This window comes from Lynx canadensis, chromosome B4, assembly GCF_007474595.2.
Source record: "Lynx canadensis isolate LIC74 chromosome B4, mLynCan4.pri.v2, whole genome shotgun sequence".
In the NCBI taxonomy this organism is placed as follows: domain Eukaryota; kingdom Metazoa; phylum Chordata; class Mammalia; order Carnivora; family Felidae; genus Lynx; species Lynx canadensis.
The window spans coordinates 11,219,932-11,241,948 of record NC_044309.1 but is presented as its reverse complement, the minus strand read 5'-3'; the positions used below and the strand labels follow the sequence as shown (position 1 = coordinate 11,241,948).

Here is a 22,017-nt window from a genome sequence, read left to right as displayed (position 1 = left end):
ATTATGGAAAGAGCCTAAATGTCCGTCAACTGACAAATGGATAAAGAAGATGTGGTTTATATATACAACGGAATACTACTTGGCAATGAGAAAGAATGAAATCTGGCCATTTGTAACAATGTGATGGAACAGGGAGGGTATTATGCTAAGTGAAATAAGTCAGGCAGAGAAAGACGGATACCATATGTTTTCATTCATATGTGGATCCTGAGAAACTTAACACAAGACCATGGGGGAGGGGAAGGGGGAAACAAAAGTTACAGAGAGGGAAGGAGGCAAACCATAAGAGACTCTTAAAAACTGAGAACTGAGGGTTGATGGAGGGTAGGGGAGAGAGGAAAGTGGGTGATGGGCATCGAGGAGGGCACCTGTTGGGATGATCACTGGGTATTGTATGGACACCAATTTGACAATAAATTATATTTAATAATAAAAAAAGATACACCAGATGAGCACTGGGTGATGTATGAAAGTGCTGAATCCCTATATTGTACACCTGAAACTAATAAAACACCATGTTAACTATACTGGAATTTTTTTAATTTTTTAATGTTTTTATTTATTTTTGAGAGAGAGAGCAGGGGAGGGGCAGAGAGAGAATGGGAGTCACAGAATCTGAAGCAGGCTCCAGGCTCTGAGCTGTCAGCACAGAGCCTGATGCAGGCTCGAACTCCTGAACTGCGAGATAATGATCTGAGCTGAAGTCGGACACCCAACCAACCGAGCCACCCAGGTGCCCCTAAATTTTTTTTTAAAAAGATTGAACCCAAAGTTGCTGACATCTGTTTCTAGCTGCTTTAAGAATCCTGTAACTATAATTATCAGCACCTGGTTTTTACAATAGACACTAAGACATCCTACCTCTAGAAACCCTTTCTGATTTGGGTCCATATGGTTCAGAGGGATATAGGTGTCATCGGTGTTCTGGCAAACAACCATGGCGTGCCTCTGACTAAAAGTTCCACGGCCGACATCTTGCCCACTGAGACGGACATTAAAACCTTAAGCCAGCAAGGAGGAAAAAACAAAAAAAAACAGATTCCCGTGAATAACCTAAGTATTAACAACACATGCTGATGCTGAATTCTTACACATCAGTTCCTTGTGAGAATTTCCCTTAGCAATAGATTAACCACATTAAAATATACCTGTTCTGGGGCACCTGGGTGGCTCAGTCAGTTAAGTGTCCAACTTCCGCTTGGGTCATGACCTCACAGTTCATGGATTCAAGCCCCAAGTGGGGCTCTGTGCTGAAAGCTGGGAGACTGAAGCCTGCTTCGGATTCTGTGTCTCCCTTTCTCTGCCCCTCCCCTGCTCACACTGTCTCTCTGTCTCTCAAAAATAATAAACATTAAAAAAAATTATAAAAAAATAAAATGTATCTGCCCTATATTCAAAAGTCTGTGTAAGGCAAGATCACACAAGAATGGAGAGTCATTGCTTGCCCTACAATGTTTGGAGGAAAATATCTTTCCAATTCATCCGGCACAGGGCCCTTTGTTTCCTAGCAAGAAATGTTCTATAGTCTATTCTTTGATGAAGGTCACCAACACGATTTATCCTGAAGATTAAATAATATTGTCAAAAAAGAAAAGCTAACACATTTTAGAACCTCTCTAGTTACTGAAAACAATTGGAGATAGTTTTCCTCAGAACTGCAGGGGTCACATACATCAAGTGTCATATAAAGCAATCCCTACCAGCTGTGCAACTAAACAGAAATGTCTTACCCTGAGCAAGTAATGAGCCCAAGGCAAGAGCTTCTGCCGTAGCCCAGTCTAATTTTGTTCCATCCATCACTTTCTCCAGTCTGGACTGCAAAAAACAGAAGCAGAGGGGAAAAAAAGACACTTTTAACAGTCTATACCCTTTTCCACACTGAGTTCACAAAATGTAATGCAACAACGGTATGGATCAAAATTATAATGTTATATTAAAACAGAAAGTGCAGAAGGGAAAGATGAGAGTAAGATAGCAATTATAGGTTTTCAAACAGGCAAAACTAGCAGGCACTCAGGTTAGTGGTTAAGCCTGTGCACAATGGAGAGGAGACGGCACCAGGGAGGGCACGCAGAGAACTGTGCTTGTAATATTCAATTTCTTCACCTGGATGGTAAGTACACAGATTATTTTAAGAATCTCTGTACCTATAATAAAAGCCTAGGGGTGCCTGGGTGGCTCAGTCGGTTAAGCGTCCGACTCTTGATTTCAGCTCAGGTCATGATCTCACGGTTGCGAGATCAAGTCCCAAGTGGGGTCCTGCACTGACAGCAAGAAGCCTGCTTTGGATTCTCTCTCTCTGATGCTCCCCTGCTGGCTTGCTCACGCGCTCTCTCTCTCTCTCTCTCTCTCTCCCAAAATAAATAAATAAGCATTTAAAATAAATTAAAAAACTGGAAATGAAGTAAGCATCTCAAAATCATTCAGAGGACAAAGTGCCTCTATCCAAGTTTAAGAAAGACGAAGGCCTTTGACTTTTGCTCCCTCACTTTGAGCATGCAGAATCCCACGTTCCAGGAAATTCCAGAGTCCCAGGCAAACCAAAGTTTCAATCTATCTTTAACGTGAGACAATGTGTAAGAAACATCAACGTGTGTAAGGGCAAATGGTTGCCTTTGGGGGTATGTTTGTTGATGTGTACTTATTTTTATTCAAGCTGGCCCCCAAAATGAAAGTGTTTTCTGCTCACTAATCAGAGAAATCAAAACAGGTGTTTCTGTCCTGTATTTTTGATAATGTGCATGTAGTGCATGTACATGTATTAAACATGTATGAATGAGTAAGCAAATCGAGGAAAATGAGAAGTAGACAAAACCCGAATGGACTATCAGTACCAGAACCTGTTTGTGTATACAAAGGAAAGAAGAGAGAAAAGAGCGCAAGTAGACAAATCTGACTTAAGAGAGCATCACTACCAAAACATCACTAGAACCTAGTGGCATGCAATAAATGTCAAATTCATTAGCTGAACCGAAAAGACCAGATCAACACCAATTTCTTTGCTGCACAAGACAAACAAACAACAACCGGAAATTATAATGCTCCCTACCTGAACGTACATCTTCAGAAGGTGACTGTGCATGTGGAGTCCCTCCGGCACTTCCACGGACTTCCCACCAATAAATCGCAGGAGGTCTAGGGGCACACCAGTGTTCCAGGTTGTAATGGAAGCCTCCGGCTGGACCAGGCCCTGCCAGTGAGCCTGCAGGTTGGTGGCCGAGGGGCTATAGTGGGCCATGTTAGTTAAATGGTCATTTAACTTTGCATAGTAGGAGGTTTTGATATCCGACACCTCTTCCTCGGTCATGAGTCCGTTGGAAATAAGGTGCTCTGCATAGGTGTCTGGGATGCTTTTCCGGGCTCTGTCCAAGAGAGAGGAGAGAAAAGTCAATCGGGTTTGTAAACACCAAAGCGTGACAGATACACTAGTTGTCCAAGGTATCACAGAGCCACGTCACTATAAAAAGGCACACAGGAAATGTTCAGGAACTGGATAGAAGGGGTGGTTGTACTACATTGTCAATGTACTAAATGCCTCTGAATTGTACACTTTAAAATGATCCATTTTATGGGCCACCTGGGTGGCTTGGTCGGTTAAGCATCCGACTTCAGCTCAGGTCATGATCTCACGGTTCGTGAGTTCAAGCCCCACGTCAGGCTCTGGGCTGACAGCTCAGAGCCTGGAACCTGCTTCAGATTCTGTGTCTCCCCTACTCTCTGCCCCTCCCCCACTTTTACTCTGTCTCTCAAAAATAAAAAAATGTAAAATAAACAAATAAATAAAATAAAAATAAAATGATCCATTTTAGGGGTTCCTGGGTGGCTCAGTCGGTTAAGTGTGCGACTTCAGCTCAGGTCATGATCCAGCTCGATGAATTTGAGCCCCGCGTCAGGCTCTGTGCTGACAGCATGGAGCCTGGAATCTGCTTCGGATTCTGCGTCTCCCTCTCTCTGCCCCTCCCCTGCTCATGCTCTGTCTCTGTCTTTCAAAAAATAAATGAACATTAGAAAAATTAAAATAAATAAAATAAAAAATAAAATGATCCATTTTATGTTATGTACCTTTCACTCCAATGCATTATTTTTTTTTTTTAAGGCAATGGTGAGTAACAACTTCTTGCAGGCAAGCAAAAAAATAAGATTCATCTTTATAAGCTTTTATCTACATCAAGGTAGAAATAATTAGTAGAGTTTTTCTATGAATTGGTACATTCTGGAAAGTTATTTACAAGACTGACCTACATTGTCTTACCACTTTATTTCAAACAGTATTGAACTCAAAGTCACCAACATCTGTTTCAGGTGGTTTTAATAATCCGGAAACTATAATAATCAGTATCTCGGTTTTATAACAATAATAATGCCAATCTATGCTCAAGTAATACTTTAAACAACAAATCTTGCTCACATATTTTATCATATTTAATCATGACGAAAGTGACAGATGGACTGGATAGATTTTTTTTTTTTTTTTTAATGGGGCCTTGAGCCACATCTGGTCACTCAGCAGCTAAATTCAAAGCTAAACAGAGAACCCAGATTTGTTCTTCCAAGAGCAGGGTGCTACCTCTGACCAGAAAGACCTATGAAGTGTCACCAAATTTCTTTCTCTACTTTAATTTATATCTATGAGGAAATAAAGTGGGGGAGGGGGTTCTATTGTACTTTCTAGTATTAAAAAAAGGAAATTCCAAAGGAACACGTTCCCCTCCATCTCATTAACTTTCTGTCTCAATGCTGTCCAAGAGAAATGCAGAGCCAGCCAACATGTAATTAAAAATCTCTTAGTGGTCATGTTAGAAAAGGTTAAAATTAAACAGGTGGAATGAATTTTAATGACATATTTAATTCAGTTTCCTCAAAATATAGTCACTTTAATACTTTATCAACATAAAAATTCTTATTGAGATAGTTTACATTCTTTTTTTCAAGGTCTTTGGAATCTGGTGTGTTCATTACACTCACAACCCATCTCCAGCAGGAATGGCCACATTTCAAGTGTTCAGTAGCCATGTATGGTCGTGGCTTCCATATTGGACAGCAGAGTTCTCTAGGTTCCTTAAAATCCATCATGTTGCCTCTTGCTGAGGCACCACGTGAATCACAGAGGATCTATTTCTGATCCTGTCAGTGACAAACTAAGTAGCTTCGGGCTAAGGGCTCTGCCCCAGTCTTCCTACCTCAGTGAGATTGGTAAGTTGCCTTCATTTATTCATAGAGTAAACGTGTGGAGTTTGAAGACTCTGGGGAGCTTTCCCGGGATCCGTAGGATGATCATCCCGGTTTGCTCAGGACTACCCCAGTTTCAGTCCTGAAAGTTTCATGTCCCAGGCAACCCAGGGAGTTGGTCGCCCTACTTCAGAGTGTCTAATAAAAATAATTTTTAAAAAATGCAAGCCCTTGGGAGTAAGGGGATCTTCAACAAAGATTTATAATTATACCTGATGATTTTGTACATGACTGGATTTGTGAAGAAGGGCTCATCCAGCTCATTGTGGCCCCACTGCCTGTAGCATAACAAGTCAACAATCACATCCTTCCGGAACTGGCGCTGGTATTCAAAAGCCAGTTGTGTGGCCCGAACCACTTCTTCTGGGCTGTCTCCATTGACATGGATGATGGCACAGCCCACAAGCTTCCCTGAGGCAGAGAAGACAGATGAAGCTGGCTAGCCAACCCCAATGGACATTAGCCCACCTCCAAGTCCTCTTGTCTGCGTGGGGAGGCAGCCCACATACTCAGGGATGATTTGGCTGGGCTGTTAAGAACCCACACTTTGGAGTCCAGCTGATAGGAAAGAGGTCATGTCCTAGCTCTGTGACTCACTCTGTGACCTTAGTAAAGTTATGAATCTCAGTTTTCCCATCTATAAAACTGGGATAATAGCTCCTATACCTCCTGGTGATGTTGTAAAGATTCCGAGTTACTGCATATAAAGTGCTGAAGAGTGCCTGGTATGTAATAACTACTATTTATTTTGTTACTGTCATTGTTACTGTATCTTTCCTCCTGAGATAAAAGGGTCATTAAAGGACGAATCCTAAAAAAAATTGATTTTCTTCAAAGAAAAGCCCTAGAATGTGCTTCCAGTATCTTTGTCAAACTAATCACAAAACATTCACATAGATAGCTCCAAAAGGCATCCAGGCCAGGGGCTGGGTGCAAAAACGCAATAGTTCCTACCATCTAACAATTCAGGTAACTCTGTGAATTGGGGGATGGGTTTAAAAAAAAGCCCTGCCTTTCTCTTAATATTGCTAATTTCCAGGGTAGAACAAGTCAACTTTGCTTCTTTGTATCTGATTTCTAACCAAGACCCCTTAGCCAAATTCAATATCATTCTTGACTAAGGTCTTGGGCACCCTGGATCTGAATCTCCTAAAGATGAGTACCCTGGTGTTGTACTAATTGTGTTGATCTTTGGTTTCCATGACAGCATTCAACTGGATATCTGGGCAATTTGAGATGGCACCCTTTGTGTTTCCCTCTTGTTTCACCTCTTTGGATTCAAAGGTCACACTCAGATTTTAAAGGAATATGGATACCACTGTTGATGACTACTAACCATATCTGACCCCAAATTTAAAACGGGGTAACCAGGGAGGCTTACTGTTCCTAGTGAACTAGATGTTTCTCTAGAGATGCCTCCCTATGTCACATACCGATATCACTGCAGTATAAGGAAGACCTTCCTCTTTCTGCAGGAGTGGTGTAACCCAGCTGGTTATTGACAATCAGATGGACACTCCCACCAATTCTGAAATGTGGGAGATTAGACAGCGTAAATGTTTCGGGAACAATCCCCTGACCACAGAAAGAAGCATCACCGTGAACCTAAATCATAGAGGAGAAAACAAGAAAATGAACATAAGAGGTGGAGAAATTTATGTATCCAGTTTGGAATAAATTGTTTTCAAATAATAACAGGAATAAAAACAACCACGCTCTCACTGCTCTCCTGCCCTCCTAAAAATCTGCTGGTTCCGTACAGGACTTTCTAGGATGGTTAGGCTGATCTCAAGTTGGTTTCAAAGCCCCTCTACCTCTTGTGGCCACCACCAATTGATCTATTCTTTCACCCCCACATTGTCACTCGCATGCATCACTTCTAATATACCTATCAACATTCTAGAACATACAGCAGCACCACAGAAGGAAGGACTATCAGCAGTACTGAAGGAAAATCAGCTCCAGTACAGTTTTCATGAAAACAGCTTGCAAGACATGAGGAACGGTGCGTGGCTTTGAACTCTCTCTCTCTTCCCCAATCATCCTGCCCCTGAAAAGAGACGGTGCGCAGCTCACATCACCTAATCCCCACTGGCTGTGTTGGCCACACCGTGAACACAAAGAGGTGGGGGGAGGGAGATACGACAGCAAAGACAGGAGGCATGGGGGAAAGTATATCACAGGTAATTGAAAGGATGCTTTGAGGAAACAACAAAATACTATCACAAAACATCTGAAATGTGCTATTCTCCCAGCACATCTGAAGTCTGTTAGATCACAACATCATCACAAAACCTGATAGATGGAAAGTAGTAGATAAAAGGGGAGATCATTTTCACAGAAGTTGAAAGCAAATAACAAGGGAATTATAGATCTTAGAAGATCTTAGAAGAAGATATGAGTTCTACTGACTTCAGGCTACAAGGTGATTATCTGTGACATCAACATGTTATACACCTTAAATTGACATAATGCTATTGTCAAATATATTGCAATAAAAAAATAAATAAAAGTCTAGTATCATAAACAGTCAAAATGCTGAAATAAAGAATAAAAGTAGCGCCTGGGTGGCTCAATCGGTTAAGTGTCTGACTTTGGCTCAGGTCATGATCTCACAATTTGTGAGTTCAAGCCCTGCATCAGGCTCTGCACTGACAGCTTGGAGCCTGCTTCAGATTCTGTGTCTCCCTCTTCTTCTGCCCCTTCTCCGCTTGTACTCTGTCTCTCTCTCTGTCTCTCTCTCTCTAAAAAATAAACATTTAAGAATAAGTAATCTGGGGGCCCCGGGTGGCTCAGTCGCTTGAGCGTCCAACTGGTTTTTTTTTTTTTTTGTTACTTTTTTAAAGTTTATTTATTTATTTTGAGAGAGAGAGAGAGAGAGAGAGCGAGCATGAGTGGGGGAGGGGCAGAGAAAGAGAATCCCAAGCAGGCTCCATACTGTTAGCATGGAGCCTGATGCAGGGCTCAAACTCACAAAACTATGAGATCATGACCTGAGCCCAAAACCAAGAATCAGACGCTTAACTGACTGAGCCACCCAGGCACCCCTAGCATCCAACTCTTGATTTTGGCTCCGGTCATGATCCCAGGGTCAGGTTCCTCACTGAGCATGGAGGATGCTTAAGATTCTCTCTCTCTCTCTCTCTCTCTCTCTCTCTCTCTCTCTCTCTCTCCCTCTGCCCCTCTCTCCTGCTCGCACTGTCTCTCTCACTCTCTCTAAAATAAAATAATTAATAATAATAAATAAAATAATATGATATGTCCTAACTGAAGGTAACCACTGGGCTCTAATAAGAATAGAAGTAAAAGACCTAAATATAAATGAAGAAAGAATACTTCGAAGTACATTTTTTAAAAGGACATTGACAATGTCCTTAAAATAGTCATTTTTTTTAATGTAAGTAGAATATTTTGGCTAAGAAAGGAAGCACTCCTTGGCCTCAGTGAAATTTCCAGGCCCCGCCTTTGTTTGGCTAGGGTGTATAGGGATGACCTCCCATTTTGGAGTTATCTATACCTACTAATAACACACCCTTCCATTATCTCCACAGCATTAATCCCCTCAACAACCAGGTGGGGGCCAGGTAAGGAAGTCACTACTGTCCCTTTTACAGAGGAGGAAACCAAGGCTCACAAAGAGTGTATACTTCACATTGGACTAGACCCTGGGCCTTCTGTGTTTTTTCTACTTATGTCTCCACCCCTCCAAGCCTTTCTCCTGGATCAAGGAAGTTGTTATGTCCATGTTCTCATTTAATTCTCAGAACACGATGAGGAATATAACACACTCCCATTTTTCTATGAGATTCAGAGAACTACCATAACAGAACCAAGCACACCAAGCCAGAAAGCAGCAAAGCCAGGATTTGAACTCATCTTCTTGGTTCCGCAGTCTTTGCCTCTTCTATACCATGCTACACTGTCAAGTCCAACCCTTAGCCACAAGGGCCAGGGGCTCCTGGCATCTGAGCACTCCTCCTTGCCCATGGGATTTCTTGGGGGTAATGATATAAGAGGAGATCATTGGGGTGCCTGGGTGGCTCAATCAGTTAAGTGTCCGACTCTTGATTTTGGCTCAGGATGTGATCTCATGGTCTTGAGATGGATCCCTGAGTTGGGCTCCCAGCTGAGCGTGGTGCCTGCTTGGGACTCCCTCTCTCTCTTTTTTCCTCTCTCTCTCCCTCTGCCCCTCCCCTGCTCACCTGCGCATGCGCTCTCTCTCTCTCTCTCTTGCTCTCTCTCTCTCTCAGAAAAAAAGAAAAAAGGAAAGAATTTCAGTAAAGCAAGGAAGATGTGTACTTCTTCTGCTCCTTTACAAAAATGTTACACTAGAGACATCAATAAGAACATAACATCTGGTGTCAACTATACTCAAAGAAAAAAATTTTCAGGGGTACCTAGGTGGCTCAGTCACCTTGATTCTGGCTCAAGTCATGATCTCACAGTTGTGAGATCTAGTCCCAAGCTGGCCATGGAGCCTGCTTAAGATTCTCTCTCCCCCTCTCTCTGCCCCTCCCCTGCTCACCCATGAACGCACACACGTACTCTCTCTCTCAAAAAAAAATTTTTTTTTAAAGTAACATAACATCTGCTCATAACTTGCATCATTTTATCCTGGTCTTCGGATTCACGGCACTAAGGCACACAGGTATCATCTGTTAATTTTATTTTCTTCTTAAATCAGAAGAGAAACCACTCCACTATGCTGCATATAGCTTTTTGGGAGTGAGGGTCCATAAACACAAACAAATGCTGGATGAGGTGGAAGCTACGTAGCCAAAGATGGCAAGGGGGTTTGGACACACACAGATCACAGATGACAATCTACTTTCACCAGGTTTGGGACCAAAATAAACAGAAGAGGTCAGGCAGAAAAAGTAGCATCCAGAATCTCACCCACCATGATTTTATAGGCTCCAAATTTAGAGTTCCCACAAGAAATCAGCACAACAGGACACATACAGACACAGCAGGGCAAGTGATTTGGGAACACAAAGTAGACAAAAGAGGGAAGTTTCCTATCACTTTGAAGAAAATGTTGGGGTGCCAGCATGGCTCAGTCAGTTAAGTGTCTGACTTTGGCTCAGGGTACAATCTCGCGGTTTGAGAGTTTGAGCCCCGCGTTGGGCTCTATGAGGACAGCTTGGAGCCTGGAGCCTGCTTTGAATTCTGTCTCCGGCTCTCTGTGCCCCTCCCCCTCTCTCTCTCTCTCTCTCTCTCTCTCTCTCTCTCTCTCTCTCTTTCTCAAAAATAAATAAAGTGTCATTTTCATCTCTTGTTTCTGAAGTCCATGTTAAGACTTGCTAATGTGAATGACTAAAATATTTTACAGTATCGTGAATTAAGTCGAGCAAAAGGTAAAGAGAATGGCTAACAATGTAAGATTTCCATTTTGAAAAACTATGTCATTGTCAAATGCAATGCTGCATACCCCCAATTTACTTACTACAAGTTTCTGGCCCATGAAAAATTAACATGAATAAGATAAAGTTGTTATTTGTACATGCAGCCAAATATTCTCCTGCCTTACAGATGTACCTATTTCTACAGGGTTTAGAGACTCAGCCACTGATACCGAGAATTAATTACTGCCCGGTAGTTAAAGGTTCATATTTAAATGAATACTCATAGGGTATTCATGTGATCCACAGTCTGAACATCTAGGCTGTCAGGTTACAAAAAACTGAAACAAGAGCCACACTAATGAGATGTATGGGTTGCCTTAATGCCAAAGACCTTCATTTTAAAACAAACAAGCAAGCTAACAAACTAAATCCAGACTCTTACAGCCTTGTTACATATATGGATACCATGTAGTTTCCTAGAAGGCCATATTTTCAGAGAAGTTCTGACATCTGTCCCCTGAAAAGCATCAGGGATACTAGTCAATACCCCCCGAAATAACTCATAAGAGAGAAATAAACACAGTGAAATCTCAGTCTAAAGTCAGTTGCCTTGAGATGAGACCTCATATCTGCTGTTAATTTTAAAAACAAGCCCGGAATCTTCTTTTACCAAAAGTTCATCTCAATTTCATCTTGGATGTCTACCATCTCCTTTCAGAACTACCCACCTGGGCTTCCCTTCTTCCCGGTCTCCCCACCCTCTGGCCTCACTTCCTGAAGCTACAAGTACCTGTAAGCAAATGACTTTGTCCCCAGGCTGAGCCGAACTGTCTGGAGAGTAGTCCCCGTCCTGTCTAGACTGCTGCCTTCCCCGAGTCTTCCCGACAGCCACGGGGTTGACAGCTTCCAGGTGCGAGGGGTTTGGCAGCATGGTCACATGGAGGGGATGGTGCGCGCCGAAGTCCAGGTCAACCGAGGAGGTCAAGTGAGATAGGACATCACCGGTGGCTGAAACATCTTCTGGAAATTCACTTAAGCCTCGCATTTTACGGAACATCAGCTATTATGAATAAACATACAAGAAAAAAAATGTCTTTTATAACAATGGACAGCAGGGAAGAGATGGCTAGTTTAAATCATACAATTAAAAAATAATTAAAAAAACATTTTCTGTACATGCTTGTGTATTATTACCATGTATTAAACAAACTTTTAACTGCCCAAATGCACAGAACTATTTGAAGATCTTCATAATCAAATGAAGTACCAACAGTTTTTGCTTTGGTTTGCTTTATTTTTTTTAATTCTTGTTACTTATTTTTGAGCGAGCACAAGCAGAAGAGGGGCAGAGAGGGGGACAGAGGATCAGAAGCAGGCTCTGCACTGACAGCAGAAAGCCGAACGTGGGGTTTGAACTCAGGAACCGCGAGATCATGACCTGAGGTGAAGTCGGGCACCCAACCAACTGAGCCACCCAGATGCCCCTATTTATTTATTTAGAGAGAAAGAGAGAGAGAGAGAGAGAGCAGGGGAAGGGCAGAGAGAGGGAGAGAGAGAGAATCCCAAGCGGGCTCCTCACCCGATCTCACAAACTGTGAGATCACACATGACCTGAGCCGAGATCAAGAGCCAAACACCTAACCGACTGAGCCACCCAGGAACCCCTGAAGTAACAACACTTTCAGAAGAGCCTAACATGACAGACGTGTAGATGATAAGTTAGACATGTAGACGATAAGTTAGGCAGTAAAATGTTAGATAGTAAGTCACCTCTACCTTGTCATAAGCGAAATAATTTTTTCTTGAATACACCTGTTAGAATACATTTTCCAAAAGAATTTTGTATGAATCTTGTTAAAGGTACACAGGAAAATGGCAGAATAGAACTTAATCCCATTTAGACACAAGATAACATGCACTGATCAGCTCAAATCACACCTAAAAAAACCTCTACTGTCTGATTCTCAAAGGACTTCTTTGCATACATTCTCTGACTTCATTTTCATAGTCTACCACAAGATACATGTTACTACCCATTTTAAAAATGCACAAGCTAAAAAAAAAAAAAATGCACAAGCTAGGAGTTAAGATGGCAGAGGAGGAGGGCGACCCCAAGCTTGCCTCCTCCCTGGAATAGCTAGATAAATATGAAATTATTCTGAACGCCCAAGAAATCAACTAGAAGTTTTAGAGAACAAAGCTGCACATCTACAGACAGAAAAAAATGACCCATGGAATAATTCAAGCAAAAAATTTGAAAAGAAAAAAATTAAATATTTATGATTTTACATTTAATATTTATTTATTTTTCAGAGAGAGACAGACAGAGTGTGAGCAGGGGAGGGGCAGAGAGAAAGGGAAACAGAATCCGAAGCAGGCTCCAGGCTCCGAGCTGTCAGCACAGAGCCCAATGCAGGGCTCAAACTCCTGGACCGTGAAACCATGACCTGAGCTGAAGTCGGACATTCAACCGACTGAGCCACCCGGGTGCCCCTTTATGATTTTACATTTTAAAAAATGCACAAACAAGAGAAATTAACTAAATTGCTAAAGATCCTTGGCCGCTAAGTAACAAAGCTGGGTCTCAAGCCAAGACAGTTACCAAAGACAACATGTTATTCTCAATTATCCAAATGGTTTGAGTGACCCAAAAGCTTCTTACTGACCAATTTACAAACAGGAACACCCATACTCACACAGTGTGGGTACATATGTGTTTCTCACAAATACGCTCATTTATAATTCAGCATCTTGGAGTCATTTTTTTGTGATATTTTTGGGAATGCAATTTTTGGTTTAGGGATTTCTGCATGTATTTAAGCACATCTGTCAATCACTTTATTTTGTCATCGTCTGCCTTTTCTAAAGTCTCCGTCTTTTAAAAGTAGGTTATCAATCTCTCAGCATCAGAAAAACTGAGGTATGAGTAGTAGTGGTAAAGCTGGGCCCCAAACATGGCGTCATGTATACTTTCCAATGATGTAATGATGACACATCCTTCCATGGGCTCCATTCACTCCATTAACTTTCACAGTCCCTTTAACACTTATAATTACTTTTACTCTTCTGGCCCAGATCAGTGCTGAGGTTGATCCACACACAATGGCCACAATCTCATTAAATTACAAGTCATTTTGATGTTCCTGGCCATCAAATCTGCAATCCGGACTCACGAGTCTGTTTAGAGACTGATAGAGCAGCTGAGTCGGGCGAAAGAAGAACACCAAGATCCAGTTACCTACAGAACCACTCATGTGAGTGGTCTCCCAGGATGACAATAATACTAATGTATTATTAGTTTTAGTACAATATGTTAAGTATAAACTCTGCAAATAAATGGAAGGTAAAATGGACTCCTTGGAAGGTGAAATTGTAAATAATTGCACAGATCTTAATGTTTGAGCAATTTTTATTAAATTAGTAAAGCATGCTTCAAAGAACAGAGATAATTTCAAAGAAATTATCTATTCATATCATCCTTGAGAAAACAAACTAACTTTTACTTTCCCTGAGAGAAGAAAGAATCCATATAAGACTACACAGAAAATCAACCCAAATACCATATCTATCAGCAGTGTTAGGTTCCATCAATTAATTAAGCTACCTCCTGGACCAACAGCTGAGATGTTTACTCAGGCTTCTAGAAGGAATTACTAGCATCATCGGTTCTATCCTGTTACAGTCAATTGTACATCATAGAAAGTACCTTACCTCCGGAGGGAATTGCAGAAGGCCTGTCAATAAATTAAGCCTCCCTCTATGGGGCATGCCAATAATAACATCAGTTATCCCACTGTAGGCTGCCATTTTCAGCAACTCATGGAAAAAGCCCATCATGCTTTCAGCTCCTTCGCCTCCATACCGCTTCACTGTAGCAAACTTGGTGGCCAAAAAGTGGTCAAACTCCTATGGAACATCATGTCAGACACATTTGTGGCGGGAAGATAGCCAACTACTTAGGTCAAAATCAGACACATTCGTGTGTATTGTAGGAAGACCCCACACTGCTTCAAGTGACCGCAGCCGTGCCCCTTCACAACACATCCCAGAGACAGATGTAACTAATCCAGAACGTGGCTGGAAAGCCTAAAGGACAGCAGGCAGCAGTCAGATTGCAGAGAAAACCACCCGAGTGGTGGAATAACTTACCCCAAGAGGGATCCTCTTAGAATGTGTTCCTCTAGAGTAGGGGCTGGGCCTTAGGGGTCTGCCCCTCCTAGCCCTTGAGTTTTAGTACCAGGCTCTACGGTACTATTTTGTCAAGGCCGCAAATGACCCAGCTATCCAAATTACTGGGAACAGTTTCCTTGTCATCTTGACATGCCTGAGTCCTGATCATAGCCTTGACAGACTCAGGTCTATTAATCTGCACCAAGAGTCTCTTCCATGCATCGTTCTTTTTTTGATCACTCCAGGTCATAAAAAGAGAAGCAAGGTCTTAAGGGCTTTTCAGTCTTTTACAGAGTGAATAGGCAATTATATAAAAAGTATATATTTTGACTCAGTTGTTTGGGGTTCTACTTTTTCCTACTTAGAACAAAGTGGTGTGTGTTCTATTATCTAGTGTGTTGACGCAACGAGGTAAATAGGGGTAAGTAAATGCTTTAATTCCCTCTCTTCAATATTGATATATCTTTGTAGAAAAAGAGCCATCCTATTCCATTGATGTTAGCTGGTACTTTTATACCTGAGATTCAAGCATTAGTTTTGACAGATGTTTTCGCTCTTCTGTGGTAAAGGTCTCTTTTTTCAGTTCCTCAAACCGTTTGGCAAACCAGTCTTTCTCCTCCTGGCTCTCAAGTTGGGAGGTTTCAATAGAAATTTGCCCACAGTAGATTTGGTTGAGATAGGCTAATATTTCCTCAAGAGAGGCCTCCTCCTTCCCCATGTTCAACAATCCTACAAAAATGAAATCATAGGGATCGTTTTAAAAAGCAATCAACCATGTAATTAATTATAGAACATACCAAAATAATTATTTCAATTCAGAGCATTTTGTTTTGGATAAGTTGGGTCATCATCAATGGCTACCTAGATTTTTCTAAAGACAAAACTAAAAATAGGGTCAAAGGCCACAAAATAGTCAGACTAGGAGAGAGAATATCAGTCTTTCTCCACAAGGACAGAGCCATGCCGCTTAATGCCAAATTTTGATTCTATTGTAATTTCAGACTAAAAATGGAAAGTTAACACTCCACTGCTTTATAGCTACAGATCAGATATTCTACCTTTATCTGAAATATCTCCCCAAATGTTTAACTCTTATATTAATACCTATAAAGTAATGTCTACCATTGAACAGTTGGCCTAAATGTTATTAATATTGATAGCAAAGCGACATTTTAAGGTAAAGGGAAATCTACCTGAACCTTGGTCAACAAAAGGAGAGCACTGTAAGTGTATCAATAGCTCAGCACCAAATCAATGATCAGTCATTTGCCTGATTTTTTAACAAACCAACATTTACTTTATTATTGCTTATGGTTTCTTACAATAACTTTAGCTCTTTGATACTGATTGACCATTCAAGTTATAAAAATTGTTTTGCATATCACTTGGCTTCTCTGCCCCACATTTTAATCTATAAAACAGGAACACCTCAGGAGGTAGTTGTTAAAATTAAATAAGGTAGGAGGGTGCCTGGGTGGCTCAGTCAGTTAAGCGTCTGACTTCGGCTCAGGTCATGATCTTGTAGTTCGTGGGTTTGACCCTGTGTTAGGCTCGGTGCTGACAGCTCAGAGCCTGAAGCCTGTTTTGGATTCTGTGTCTCCCTCTTTCTCTACCCCTCTCCCCCCTTCATGCTCTGTCTCTCAAAAATGAATAAATGTTAAAAATTTTTGAAAAAAAAGATTAAATGAGATAGGAAATAACCTAATGTCCACTGATGGGATAAACAAAATGTGATATACCCATACTGTTGCAGACTATGACTCTGGAGTTCTCTCTTGTCCAGCAAGAGAGTGGACACAGAATTGAATACGAGAGAGACTAATGTCCAGAAGGAGACAAGAGCCCTGAACACATTTCATCTCGTATTTATTGAGCTCTCAAGATCTTACACATGTGTTGTACATGAGGAAATAATCAGATAGTAATCAATAACTTGTGTGTGGGGGTGCCTGGGTGGCTCAGCCAGTTGAGCGTCTGACTTCGGCTCAGGTCATGATCTCACGGCTTGTGAGTTCAAGCCCCACGTTGGGCTCTGTGCTGACAGCTCGGAGTCTGGAGCCTGCTTCAGATTCTCTCTCTCTCTCTCTCTCTCTCTCTCTCTCTCTCTCTCTCTGCCCCTCCCCTACTCATGCTCTGTCTCTCACTCTCAAAAATAAATAAACGTTTAAAAAAAATAACTTGTGTGTGTAAGAAGCAAAGGGTCTGCCTGGGGAGGGGGGGACAAGTGGTGTTTGTGATCAAAACAAATCTGGTATATTGGTACCAGATGGAAAGTAGTTTCCTGCAGGTGATATAACAAGTTACTTGTGATCCCATTATAATACTTTGCTAACTAACCTTGGGCACTTTCACCCAGTGGTGGCAGCTTTCTGACCTAAGCTTTCTTAACCCATTTATGTAAGTATAAGGAATTCTTGAACCTATTTCCCCACACCATATGACGGAATAGTGCTCAGCCACATAAAGGAATAAAGTACCAGTTTATGCTACAGTATGGATGAAACTTGGAAACATTACACTAAATGTAAAAAGCCAGACCCAAAAGGTCACATACTGTGACTTCATTTATACAGCATGTCAAGAATAGGCAAATCTATAGAAACAGAAAGTAGATTAGTGGTTGCCAGGGGTTGAGGAGAAGGCAGAATGGGGAGTGAGTAAGTAAGTTTACTAGGCACAAGATTTCCTTTTGGGGTGATGAAAATGTTCTGGAACTAAACTGATGATTGCGTAACATTGTGGCTGTATGAAATGTCACTGAATTATATACTTTAAAATGGTTAGAGTGGAGGGAGCCTGGCTGGCTCAAGCGGTACAGTGTGAAACTCTTGATCTCGGGGTTATGAGTTCGAGCCCCACGTTGGGCACAGAAATTACTTAAGGGGCACCTGGGTGGCTCAGTGGGTTAAGCGTCCGACTTCGACTCAGGTCACGATCTCACAGTCCGTGAGTTCGAGCTCCACGTCGGGCTCTGGGCTGATGGCTCAGAGCCTGGAGCCTGCTTCCGATTCTGTGTCTCCCTCTCTCTCTGCCCCTCCCCTGTTCATGCTCTGTCTCTCTCTGTCTCAAAAATAAATAAACGTTAAAAAAAAAAATTAAAAAAAAAAAAAAAAGAAAGAAAACACTACACTTTCCATTCCTGAAGGGCCATTTAAATTATGATGGAATAGATTTTGTCTCCAAGCCCCCCAAGTGAGAATTGCCTAGCTGATTCCAGGCAGATTCTAGAACTGCGAGATAATAAAATTGTTGTACCCTTAGAAGTTACTGCATTTTAGAGTGGTTTATTACACTGCAATAAATTACCAGAACATTACTAATTGATATATATACCAGAATTTGACATTGCCCAAAAATAACTTTAAAAAAAATGACATGACAGGGGTCACCTGAGTGGTTTAGTTGGAAGAGTATGTGACTCTCAATCTCGGGGTTGTGAGTTCGAGCCCTGTATTGGGTATAGAGATTACTTAAACATAAAATCTTTAAAAAATAGTAATAATAGGGGCGCCTGGGTGGCGCAGTCGGTTAAGCGTCCGACTTCAGCCAGGTCACGATCTCGCGGTCCGTGAGTTCGAGCCCCGCGTCGGGCTCTGGGCTGATGGCTCAGAGCCTGGAGCCTGTTTCCGATTCTGTGTCTCCTTCTCTCTCTGCCCCTCCCCCGTTCATGCTCTGTCTCTCTCTGTCTCAAAAATAAATAAAAAACGTTAAAAAAAAAAAATTTAAAAAAAAATAGTAATAATAAAATAAAATAAAATAAATAAGTAAAATAAAAAAATGGCATGAGATAGGAGCCCAGGATGCTGCCTGGTTATCTAGCCCCCATTTTTTTTTAAGTTCCCAAGCTGGGAAATAAAACAGGAAGGGAGAGCTGGATTGTCACCTTACCTCTGCCACTTCCTAGCTACGAGTTACTTAAGTTCTCTGAGTTTCTGTTTCCCTGTCTGCAAAATAAAGATGGCAGTAACTTCTTAGGGAGTAGGTATGGGAATGCATTGACAAAACAGATGTAAAGTGTCTGGTCCATAATGGGTGTCCAGCTTTTTTAAAATTATTATTTCAGGGCTTGCAATTTTTTATTCATTTTTTTAAAGTTCTTGGTTGTTTTTTTTTTAGAAATGTTTATTTGTTTTTGAGAGAGAGAGAGAGAGAGGTAGAGAGCAAGCAGGGGAGGGGCAGAGAGAGAGGGAGACAGAATCCCATGCCATTGGCACAGAGTCCAGATGTGGGGCTTGAACTCACAAACCATGAGATGATGATCTGAGACGAAACCAAGAGACGGACACTTAACTGACTGAGCCACCCAAGCGACCCTTATTACATTTTAAAAATAGTTTTCTTTTGTATTAAGAATGCTGAATGTAAGATCTGTTCTCTTAGCAAAATTTTAAGTATGCAATACAGTATTAACTAGAGCCCCTAGAACTTATTTATCTTTCATAATTGAAACTCTGTACCTTTTGACCACCATTTCCCTATTTCCGCTTCTTCCCAGACCCTGCGAACCACTATCTAAGTTTGACCATTTTATCATTTTTCTTAAATATAGAAGGCTTCATGAATTTGCGTGTCATCCTTGTGCGGGCACCACGCTGATCCTCTCTGTATCGTTCCGATTTTAGTATTTGTGCTGATGAAGCGAGCATAAGTTTGACGATCTTAGATTCCTCATATAGTGGGATCAATCATGCAGTGCCTGTCCTTTTGTGACTGGTTTTATTTCACTTAGTGTAATGCCTTGAGGTTCATCCATGTTGTCACAAATGGAAGGATTTCTTTCTTTTTTAAGGCTGAGCAATATTGGTTCCATATACCACATTCTTTTTTTTTTTTTTTTTTTTTTTTAAGTAGGGCCTATGCCCAACGTGGGGCTTGAACTCACAACCCCAAGATCAAAGTCACATGCTCTAGCAACTGAGCCAGCCAGGGCTCATTTTCTTTATTCATTTATCCATTGATAGACATTTAAGTGTTTTCATATTTTTTGCTATGGTAATAATGCCACAGTAAAAATAAAAGTACAGATAACTCTTTAAGACCCTGATTTCAATTTCTTTGGATAAATACTCAGAAGTGGGATTCCTAGATCATACGGGATTTCTATTTTTAATTTTTTGAGGAGTATCCGTACTATTTTCCACAGTAGCTACACCTACTTGCATTCCCACCAACAGTGCACGAGGTTTTCTCTACATCCTCACCAACACTTGTTATCTTGTGTCCCAGCCATTCTGGCAGATGTGAAGTGATACCTAATTGCAGCTTTGATTTGCATTTCTCTGATGATCGGTGATGGTGAATACCTTTTCATGTACTTGTTGGCCATTTAGTTGTTTGTTTGCTTTAATGTTTTTATTCCTTTTTTGAGAGAGAGACAGACAGAGAGACAGAGAGAGAGAGAGAGAGACAGAGTACAGGTGGGGGAGGAGCAGAGGGAGAGGGAGACAAAATCTGAAGTAGGCTCCAGGCTCTGAGCCATCAGCACGGAGCCCCATGAGGGGCTCAAACACACGAACCGTGGGATCATGACCTGGGCCGAAGTCTTAACCAACTGAGCCACCCACGCATCCCACCTGTTGGCCATATGTATGTCTTCTTTGGTAAATGTTTTTAAACTTAGAGGAAACGAACCCTATTGAAAGACTATTCTAGAACCTCAAGACCAGTCCTCTTAGACAGTGCTTGAATGTGCCCCTCACGGTCAACTCACACTCCATGGAAGCCTCAGCTCCAGTGGGCATGTGAGTTCTTCAAGAACAGAGAAAGGAGCCATACTGCATCTTGGCAACTAACCGTTACATGTACAGTCTAGTGTTGATGGGCTTTACCTGTGGTATTAAAAGGTCCCTGTAGGGTCTGCACAAGAGCTTGGACTTCAGGCACATTCTCCGGCAAGGCTTGTCCAGTGAAGAGGGGGTTGATTTTGGCAGCTTTATGACCATGTTCACAGTATACAGTCACCAATCTGGCAAGGCCATGATCAACTAATTCAAGGGGAAAATAAAACCATACAAACAATTTAGAAAATGCCCACAAACTAAAAAAAAAAAAAATCAGTTTTTCAAAGAAGACTTTGTGGCCTTAGACACTTTTAATGCATTCCTTCTACCTACCACATCTCAGGTTTATAGACTATCAGAATCCAGGAAAACCCACTTACTTTCTTTTAATGTTTATTTTTGAGAGAGAGAGAGAGAGAGAGAGCACGAGTTGGGGAGGGGCAGAGAGAGAGAGAGGGAGACAGAATCCAAAGCAGGCTGCCAGCTCTAAGCTGTCAGCACAGAGCCCGATGTGGGGCTTGAACCCACAAACCGCGAGGTCATGACTTGAGCCGAAGTTGGACGCTCAGCCGACTGAGCCACCCACGCGCCCTCAGGAAAACACACCTATTTCTTTAAATTTATCTCATGATTGCTAAAGTCAGTGAAGGAGAAAAAAAAAAAAAGGAGACAGAACTATGGGTGCACATTTGTAAAAATAACTATGCCTGTAGAGAAATAGCACTGAAACGAACTGTTAAAATGCTGAGATTCTGGATAATTAGAGTCCTCTTAATTATTATTTGAGATTTTTAAATATTTTATTTAAAAAATAGACATAGGTAGAAATACAAAATCAGAGTTACATCTCCTTCCCTATTGCTTAAAGACCCAATGTACAGAGTTATTTCATAGACTCATGAAATGTATACTAGAGAAAGATCTTTTTTTTTTTTCTTAATGTTTTTTATTTATTTTTGAGACAGAGAGAGACAGAGCATGAGCAGGGAAGGGGCAGAGAGAGAGGGAGACACAGAATCCGAAGCAGGCTCCAGGGTCTGAGCCATCAGCACAGAGCCGGATGCGGGGCTGGAACTCACAGACCGTGAGATCATGACCTGAGCCGAAGTCAGATGCTCAACCGACTGAGCCACCCAGGTGCCCCTAGAAAAAGATCTTAAAAATGATCTTGTCACAGGGCACCTGGGTGGCCCCGTTGGTTATCATGATCTCATGGTTCGTGGATTTGAGCCCGGAGTTTGGCTCTGCACTGACAGTGTGGCGTCTGCCTGGGATTCTCTCTCTCTCCCTCTCCCTCTGCCCTTCCCCTGCTCGCACACTCATGCTCATGTTCGCTCTCTCTCTCAAAATCAATAAGTAAACTTAAAAAAATTTTTTTAATGATCTTGTCACTCACATAATGCAAAACAAAACAAAACAAAACAGGAAACAAACCCTTTATAAAGCTCTAAATGAGTGGTTCCTCAGTCTCTGCTTGGAGGAGTTGCATTATC

General features: G+C 41.6%; 1 protein-coding gene and 1 non-coding gene across 3 annotated transcripts in view; both read right to left on the bottom strand.

Annotated features, from left to right (window-relative positions):
- DHTKD1 (dehydrogenase E1 and transketolase domain containing 1) overlaps positions 1–22,017 on the bottom strand; it is a 51,123-nt gene that overhangs the window by 15,992 nt on the left and 13,114 nt on the right. For both annotated transcript variants that reach the window (XM_030321440.1, XM_030321441.1), the window contains exons 2-10: positions 20,573–20,728; positions 15,262–15,473; positions 14,286–14,480; positions 11,365–11,634; positions 6,663–6,834; positions 5,442–5,640; positions 3,050–3,362; positions 1,731–1,815; positions 862–1,001 (exon numbers count right to left, since the gene is read on the bottom strand). In XM_030321440.1, coding sequence (XP_030177300.1) covers positions 862–1,001; positions 1,731–1,815; positions 3,050–3,362; positions 5,442–5,640; positions 6,663–6,834; positions 11,365–11,634; positions 14,286–14,480; positions 15,262–15,473; positions 20,573–20,728 — 1,742 coding nt within the window. The remainder of the gene's footprint in view (positions 1–861; positions 1,002–1,730; positions 1,816–3,049; positions 3,363–5,441; positions 5,641–6,662; positions 6,835–11,364; positions 11,635–14,285; positions 14,481–15,261; positions 15,474–20,572; positions 20,729–22,017) is intronic.
- Positions 19,284–19,390, bottom strand: LOC115519550. The gene has a single exon (XR_003970556.1). It is a non-coding gene; the product is annotated as a U6 spliceosomal RNA (small nuclear RNA).